At 41.6% G+C, this 8,996-nt stretch overlaps 1 protein-coding gene across 1 annotated transcript; it reads right to left on the bottom strand.

Annotated features, from left to right (window-relative positions):
* Positions 1 to 2,142: 2,142 nt before the first annotated feature.
* On the bottom strand, positions 2,143 to 5,196 carry LOC306926653 (uncharacterized protein). Its single transcript, XM_079506032.1, has 6 exons — positions 4,618 to 5,196; positions 4,359 to 4,499; positions 3,660 to 3,778; positions 3,265 to 3,486; positions 2,608 to 3,173; positions 2,143 to 2,484 (listed from the first exon to the last, which is right to left on the bottom strand). Exons 1-6 carry the CDS (start codon positions 4,796 to 4,798, stop codon positions 2,208 to 2,210), a joined length of 1,506 nt encoding a protein of 501 aa, XP_079362158.1. The 5' UTR covers positions 4,799 to 5,196; the 3' UTR covers positions 2,143 to 2,207.
* Positions 5,197 to 8,996: the final 3,800 nt, after the last annotated feature.

Here is an 8,996-nt window from a genome sequence, read left to right as displayed (position 1 = left end):
AAAAATAGCAGACCTACAAACTCGTAGCGCGCCACTCGGTGCCGCGCTACGAGCTGGTAGATCTGCTATTTTTTCAATAGCTATAGTATAACATAATGCTTAAAACACCAAAAGGGGTTCCCGCCCAAAATGGGTTAAGTACAAAATATAAACTACATAAAAATGTGATAAGAAGTCAGGAATGGTTGAAATTAGGGATGCACCGAAAGGGAAATTCTTTGCCGAAACCGAATACAGAATATAGGAAACAGTTGGCCGAGGTAGAGCAGGTCGTCCAATGATCCATGGGTCGGCGGTTCTAATCCCGGCTCCTCCTGTCTACATGTCGAAGTGTCCTTGGGCAAGACACTGAACCCCAATTTGCTCCCGATGTGCTGGTTGGTACCTTGCATGGCTTCCGCCGTAATCGGTGTATGAATGTGTGTGTGAATGGGTGAATGTAATGCACAATCTATGTAAAGCGCCTTGGATAAAGGCGCTATATAAATGCACCATTTACCATTTATTAATATTATAATTATATACCTACCATTGTTGTCATGGCCGTACCCTAAAGCTACCTGATTTATGGCAAAATAAATGGTTATGGCAAAACTTAACTTAAATAATAATCACTATTCCATAAAACATTTGTGACCAGATTTGATCGAAGGACTGCCATTGGATTTTTTTCATTTTTGTTTTTATCATGTCATATGAAAGCAGGGAATCATAGCTTCAAATTGACATATTGGTTGTGCAGTTTGACCCACTAGTTTTTGAGATATGGCTTATAGAGTAATGTCTTGCAGAGATACAGCAATCTGAGAATTTGGTCTTCAAAGATGCAGTTCCACGGTCAGTGGCATTTGGGGGCGCTGTTTCCTCTTCATTGCTAAAATGAGGTACTCTACCCCCCCAGGCGGGGGCAGTATTGAGTCGAAAACAAGAGTGAAGCTATAGTTATTAATTCTGGGTCAGGGTATAGTAAGGAAATGAGCCTTTATAAAATTGTCAAATTCAAAAAAGTAGTAGGCCTATACTATAAATTACCCAATTGATTTACTTAAGTTAAAGTACTACTACCCTATTCATACTAATGCATATAAGGTTGAAGTGGTTAATGTATGTTTTATAATAATTATCAAAATCTACAAAGTAACTATAGTAACTGGAAAATGTCAATGTTTTAGCACCTATATTATGTTATTGGGGTAGATTCAAATAGTAGTCAAAGTTGAATACATAATGCAGTTACCACAGTTTTTATTAAACGTCCCTTTGTTCTCAATAGAGGGGAACAAAAACAAAGATACACAGCGTATTTGTAGCTTTGAATCTGTGTAGGTGAAGTTGAAACCAGTTCATCTTTGTAGCTCTGTAGCTTTGTGTCTTTTGCAACAGCTATACAAACGCTTACATTGACAGAATGGTAGACAGCATCTTTGCATCTGCCTGGCCTGGACTGTTAGCCGTTAGCTCCTGCCGCTAGCCGAATAGTACTAAGCCCGTTTTCAGCTAAATGCGGAAATGTCCAGGCTAAATAACTTATCGACGGGAGTCGTGTTAATATTATTTACTCGTCAATGTCATGTTCACTCCAAATAAACAAGTATTATGCACTTGATGCGGAGAGCCATCTTATAGAAGAGTTGCGATATTGAGGGGGCAGAAAACAGCCCGGTCACGTGGTTCATGTACTTGCACGAGCCCATAGACTGCAATGCATTCCGTAAACTTCCGGTTGTCCCTATTTGAGGCCTTCAAATAGGGACAAAGAAGGTTATGTAGAAGAGCCGCCATTGACTGACAGACTAACAGACAGACTGGCCCCATGAAGTAAACGGAGTTTGCGTAACTCTGATGAAGTAAAGCTTCATTCACGTTAATCATAATAGCATAATAATAATATCCGTTTCTCAAACAAATCTGAGAAATCCCAACGGCAAATATTCGGTAAAACAGTGACCCCTATTGTTCCAACAAAACAAGCAAGGATGAAGAGGCCTTAATGTTTATTAAATAAACATTTTTGTAATGTACTTAGACTAGTATTTAAGGTAGAAATACATAACGTGACTCAGGCCATTGACCTTATATATATATATACACACACAATAATTACACCAGGAATAATTAATAAAAAATCAAATCACAGCAAACATTACAATCCACACAGCAAACAACACAGCAAACAATTCCTGGTATAACATCCTATTAACATCCTATTACAATCTGGCTGGTGTCTTTGACTTTGTTGGGCGTGATGGTGGGCTGGGTGGTGGCTTAGGACATGTTGTGTCTTTGGCATAGTCCTCACAATACTCTCGGATGTGTTTGTACAGATAGGCCTGCCTCTCTCTGTCCAGTCCTGCTGGTTGTAGAGTGGGAAATCCATGCTTTGGTGGCAGGACGTTGACGTCACGAAGCAGTTGGAACTTCACCTCTTCTTCATCGTTGTGTCGTTTCTTGGCAAACACTATGCCAGGCTTGTTGGCATCAAAGCTGCATGTGATGAAATATTAAATTATGTAAGTAGTGGTTGTTATAGGGTTGAAACACAAGTTTTTATATAATTGAAAAGTGTCAATAAATACATACAAATGTTTAAATATAAAATAAACCCACCGGAAATGCTGGTACTGTTTGATGTGCTCCAGTGGGCGGAAGTATGGTTGGAGGAATTTCTGCCAGTCATAGCAGTGCACCATCACACGGCCATCCTCTGTTCCAACCAGCTGTGCGATGTTGGGCTTTGAGCTGTTGTTCACCATTGCAGCGATGTCAGCCAGGTTGTGGGCGTCTGACTTATGGAAGATCTTCTTGAACTGACCGAAGTAGCAGTCAGGAGCAAATTTTGTGTGACCTACAATCAAAAAGTGGAGCCCGAGTTGATGATGCAGTTTGTGTATCGTGCGCCAGGCACAATACCACAAGACAAACTTGTTTTTATTCTGGCCACAGCAGTTGTCACAGTGAAGATCCACGTCCGTCTCTCCCAGCCCATAATTACAGAAGAAGTGGTGTACATAGCTAATGACTGAATTGCTCCCTTTGCCACATGTCATGCCTTCATCTACAAGGTAGTTGACCTGTTCTGGTATCCCTTCACAGCATATACCAAAAATTCCACACTTGCGTGGAGTTTTGAAAAATATCTCTCCTGGCTGGTGATGGCGATGTGGATACAAGATCTGTAAGAAAATAGCAAATTAGGCTGTTATTATTTTTTGTATTTTCAGACTGACAAATCTGTTTTATCTTTTTTCTTTTAATTGAGTTTACCTGTTGAGCAAAGTCAAAGGAATAGTGCATCTTGAAGTCCCTGCTTGCAGGTGGAACAGGGCCGTTCAGCAGATGCAGATCCTGATCTGTGCAAATCTCTTTGCAGTCTCTGCGCATGCAGTTGTATAGGTCTCGCTCGCCCTTAACCAGGGACAAGTGCTCAAGCTGTACATTAAGTGTGTCACGTTTCTCTTCCTCTGCCAGACCGTTACTTCGGTAAACCTGTACAAAAGGGAAAATTAAAAAACAGCACAAGCATAGTGGATTGTTATCCACATGTAATTACTCTTCTATCTCCATCACAATTCCACTAGTACTGTAACCACAAGGACCCTAGAATTCATATTTGTGATCTTGAATCATTTTGACCATTCATAATGATTTACATACTGTACCTTGTAGTTGTTCTTTTGACACTGCCAACATAAGTCTGACATAGGCTTGGTACACTTTATGTCTGGCAGAAACGTCTTCCAGATGTATCTGAATGAGCTAAGAGACAAAACACGGGCATCTGGAAAAAAAAGGACAGATTACATTACATTACATTTAAAAACCATGTACTGCTACATTCAGAGCCAATCAGGCAAAACAGTCGACCAAACGTTCATAGGAGAGCTAACCTGTAGGGGAACTAGCCTTTGCCCAAATAAACGACTAGGAAGAATATCTAAGCACACACACGCACTGAAGCACACAGCATGCAAGAAAGAGCAAGAGCGACACCGTGAAAAGAGGTGCTCGCATTCATAACACAGCAAACCTTTAACCTTGGTCGTGGGCTACAGTGAGATCCTACTCGCCGCCACCCACACGGCCAGTCGGCTGATATACCACTAGGCTCCCCTTGGTGTCCGGATAGCAGCAGTGCAGCACTCACCACAGTGGGGGAAAAGAACAACAAGCATAAAATTAGTATAAAGAAAACCCAGCTCAAAGTAACAGAACAGAAATGGCTCGAACAAAAAACTAAACTAAACAAATCATAACAGTCATGGTGCGCACACACGCACACACACACACACACTTTGTTTATTTTCACATAGCATCCACCCCTAGTGTTTACATCATAACATGCTTTCTTTTTAACCTACCAGGCTCATATTTCTTTGATGTCTCCTGGTATTTACGCCAAACTTCTGCCCTGGTGGTACTAGAGGAGAGGACTTCTCCAGAAAAGTTTTTCTGGTTTGCTTGGCGCCCTGGCAAAACCACAGCATACTCTGCAGCATAACCTGATTGATTGAAGTATTTATTAACAGATTGGAAAATTACAGTACATTTCAAGCGCAACTCAATACAAAGACTGTTATTGTGGACGACACCATAAAGCATTACACTTGTTTACAATACCTCTTATGAAGGATATGACCCGCTGAATGTCATTTGGCTGCAGATAGCGCTTCTGTCGAGGTTTCTTCACAGAGCGTGGCACAAATCCATAGTCTCTGAACTGCTTGTGGATAGCAATGAGTGTTTTCTCTGCCAAGCTAGAATGAAAACATTTAACATTTAAAATGTATGTGGTCATCATGCATGTATGATGAATGTATGTAGTCTAATGTATAATGTAATGTATGTAGAATCAGAATATAATTGTAATTAATATACAATGAAATATCATATAGGCTACATGAAATTAGCTATAGCAAATCTACAAGCTTACCAATGCATAAACATGTACGTTGTCCTGCAGATTTTTATGTCATTGACGATGTATTCTGTCCATGGAGCCTTCCGTTTGGTTGGCGTTTTTTTGTTGTTACTAGTCATCTCTGTTGTTCTTATGTGAGTATCATAATGTCCCATAATCAGCATGTCTCTCATGTCTGCCGCCAACATGGATATCTGCTGACGTCTGTCATATACATCTAATGGATCCAACTTTAGCATACACGACTGTGCGGAATCGTTCTCTTTATCTGCCCGGCGCTTTGTGCATCTACACATGAAGTTTCGGATTTTATTGAGTTCATTGTCTCTAATAGGATGGACAACCTCGTTGGCTAATAAGGAAGTAAAACACAGCCAGAGCCAATCACAGGCGCCTGCGTCATACGGAATTAGCCAATCTCAGGCCGTCACTCAACATTTCACAAAAACAAAGAAGAAGAAATGCGGAAGTGTTTCAACATTTCCCCTTATACCAACGAAGAAGAAACGTAATGTTTTTTATTAATTAAACTGATATAACAACATAACGTGGCAAATAATTGTTTATTTGGAATGTACTTTGGCTGGTATTTAAGGTAAATATAACGCGACTCACTTTTATAAGTAATTTACCGCGGACATGCCGCATTTACCGCAATACATTGGCTTTAGTAATGCAGTTAGCTTATAATATTAGCACATTTAAGCTAACGGCTGGAGGACTACGGATAATCCGGTCAATAAAATCATTACACTTAAACATTAATACAATTATGTCATGTTTACATGCCGAGTTAAGCTCTGACATCTATTTCAGACCTGCGCTAACATTACATGAATAATAATATAGCTTCAGATCATTTTAGACAGAAAAATAAAAAAGGAAAAATAAAATAGTTTTTCAGCTGTCCTGAACAGTTGCCACCCCCGCGATGGCAGTCTCTATATCGCGTGGGGTCACATTTATTCAGCTCTTTTGAATGCATTAATTGCATACAGTATTTGGTGATATTTCTGCCTATTCGGGCCGAAACCGAATAGGCCGAAAATGCCGAATATTTTCTGCAGCCGAATATTCGGTGCATCACTAGTTGAAAGGTCCAAGGATCTGCAGCTATAGGGGAGATTGTTGGATCAAGCGGTTTGTGTTGTTGGAATCGACAGGAAAACATCCTCTGGCAAAAGGTCACTCGTGTGGGTGCTTCCTTAATGTCATCATATTAAAAATTAATACAGCAGCATTGGATCCGAGTGGGAGCAAATCTGTAAGTGACATTTTGAGACGTGTGTCCCTTTGCATGAGCGCCCTCACGTTGGCTGACGCGTGCGTCGTGCGATGCGAATGGTAATATTATTCAAGTTGACCGAGAGGGCACTGTTTGCAGGTGGGAGTAGAGTTACAGACATGGACGTATAAGTGTGTGTAGGCTGTCTTTATTTTTGCTAATAACACTTAATGACTCAAATGACGCACGGATATATACGATCAAATGATGGTAGTTGTTGGAAAAAGTGTTGGAAAAAGTACTAAATGTTTGGCTTGAGTCAAAGTATCAATACTGCAATGCAGATGTACTCGTTACAAGTAAAAGTGCAGCATTCGTAAATGTACTTGAGTAAAAGTATACTCTTTATACAGAAAGTCCCATTTCCTGTTTTCAAATGTATAAAAAAATCTTTTGAAAATAGCAGATCTACTAGCCCACATCGGTTCAGGAGCTATGCCTGTTCAAAGTTTGCACTTTCAATTGATCGCTGTAGCGCCACCCTTTGGCCAATGGTTGTGGGCTTGGTGTCTAAGCAGGGTGACTTATAGCCCTCTACCATATTGCCGCATTTTTGTAAGAAACGACTGCACGGTTTGGCCTGGAGCGCCGGCCACCAGAAGAAATGATTCATAATTCAAAATAGTGGGTGATAAAGGTCAGAGGTCAAAAGTCAGAACACGAAAGTTGTTCGGCACGAGGAGACGCATTATGTGTATCGAAGTTGTATTGCTGACAAACGGTCCATGAGCTATGCCTGTTCAAAGTTTTCATTTTCAGCACAGCCCTCTACCATTATTATTATTGCCAAGTTCTGCGAAAACCGACTGCACCGTTAACCCATTCTGGGCGGGAACCCCTTTTGGTGTTTTAACTAAGCATTATGTTATACTTTAGCTGTTGAAAAATAGCAGATCTACAAGCTCATAGCGCGCCACCGAGTGGCGCGCTATGAGCTTGTAGATCTGCTATTTTTGAAAAGTCTTAAAAATGCGGCACAAATCTTTGAATATATATTCTTTCAGAGCGGGCGATTTTTTTATTTTGACGTCGGGCCTAATGGATTAAGCCAGAACTGGAATATTTGGCGCAAATATAACACAATGAGGGACCATATTATGTCCTTCAGGCTTGGCCTTGCAAAAAGCTCATTTAAAATTCACAGCCTTCCAAATGTTACCTGCACTACAAATGGTCTTGTTCCAAGTTCAACTCATTGTGCTCAAGACACTGAATCCCTATAATTGCTCACGATAAGCAAGTTCGGCGCCTTGAATTATGAATGTCAGGCACATCGTAAAGCTCTGCGGGTGAAGAACAGGCAGACCTCTAACAGTGCTGTTTACCATGTCGCTGCCTTGGTGGTCTTGAACTACCATGCAGTTTGGTAGTAGCTTTGGGTCCACAGCCGCACGCAACGCAACGCATGCACGCACGCACGCACGCACGCACGCACGCACGCACGCACGCACGCAACGCAACGCCACGTAACGCACGCACGCACGCACGCAACGCTGCTATCTTTTCAAGGCTTCAAGTTGACAGCAGAAGAAGGTCTAATCCCAGACAGATTTAGCCTGACACATTAAGGTTAACATCAAGGGGAAGGAGGAGAGACTCGCTGCTGGTCCAGACTGCTTTCTACTGTCACTCTGCTCCCACTCACACATATTCCCTCACTTTAACACATTCTGGGCGGCAACCCCTTTTTGGTGAAAATAACAGATCTACAAGCTCATAGCGCTGCACCGAGTGCCGTGCAACGAGCTTGTAGATCTGCTCTTTTTGAAAAATCCTGAAAATGTGGCACAAGTCTTTGAATATATATTCTTTCAGAGCGAACGTTTTTAACTCAAATCTTTGCTTCTGGGGGGGTCCCTGGAACAACATATTTTCAGATGGGGGTCGCTTGGCCAATTACATATAATTCTGGGGGTCCTTGACATGAAAATATTTGACAACGAATGACGTAGAAACCTATAGGTTTTTCAGAAAACTGTCAGGAATTAGAAGACATGTCGTCTTCAGGTCTAAATGGGTTAATTCTCTTACTCGTTCTATTGTCACAGCCAGCGCCTTTTCTGCCTCTCCTCACTTATCATTTTCTCACTCTCTCTTTTCACATCTCTTCGTCTGCCCCCCCCCCCCCCCCCCCCCCCGGCTCCTATCTCTTCCCTCGGCTCGCTGAGAGAGAGGACCCAGAAATAAGGCCATAAATAAGAAATCAACGGCCTTTTCTGTCCTCCCGCATTACAGGTTTTTGACGTATGCTTTCTGCAGTAGTATTACTCACCAGCCTCAAATCAATGGTCTAATCTTTTCCTCTGCCAGATTGATTTCCTTGGCAGCGACGGCAGAGCAGAGCAAAACCAGCCCTGTTCGCTGTAGAGACCATTTTCTACATGGGACGAAAGCAGCATTAAATAAGGAGAGGGAATCCTTCACCAGAATGTTGTCTGCTGGATGTTCTGCTTGTCAAGACGTTGACTGATGCTTAATGGCAGACTTTAACCCATTCAGACCCGAGGACCATTCTACAAATGTCTTTTAAAGAGAGTTTTCTGAAAAACCCTATGTTTCTCTGTCAGTCGTTCTCAACATTTTCATGTCAAGGACCCCCAGAATTAGGCTACCGTTATATGTAATTGGCCCCAGGCCCCAATCTCAAAATATGTTGTTCCAGGGACCCCCCCAGAAGCAAAGCTTTAAGTTAAAAACGTTTTATCTGAAAGAATATATATTCAAAGATTTGCGCCACATTTTCACAATTTTTTTAAAATAGCAGATCTACAAGCTCATATGAGCGTGTAGATC

This window comes from Electrona antarctica (assembly GCF_951216825.1).
Source record: "Electrona antarctica genome assembly, chromosome: 7".
Lineage (NCBI taxonomy): Eukaryota > Metazoa > Chordata > Actinopteri > Myctophiformes > Myctophidae > Electrona > Electrona antarctica.
Note: the sequence above shows the minus strand (reverse complement) of the source record. Positions and strands in the feature narration are given on the sequence as shown.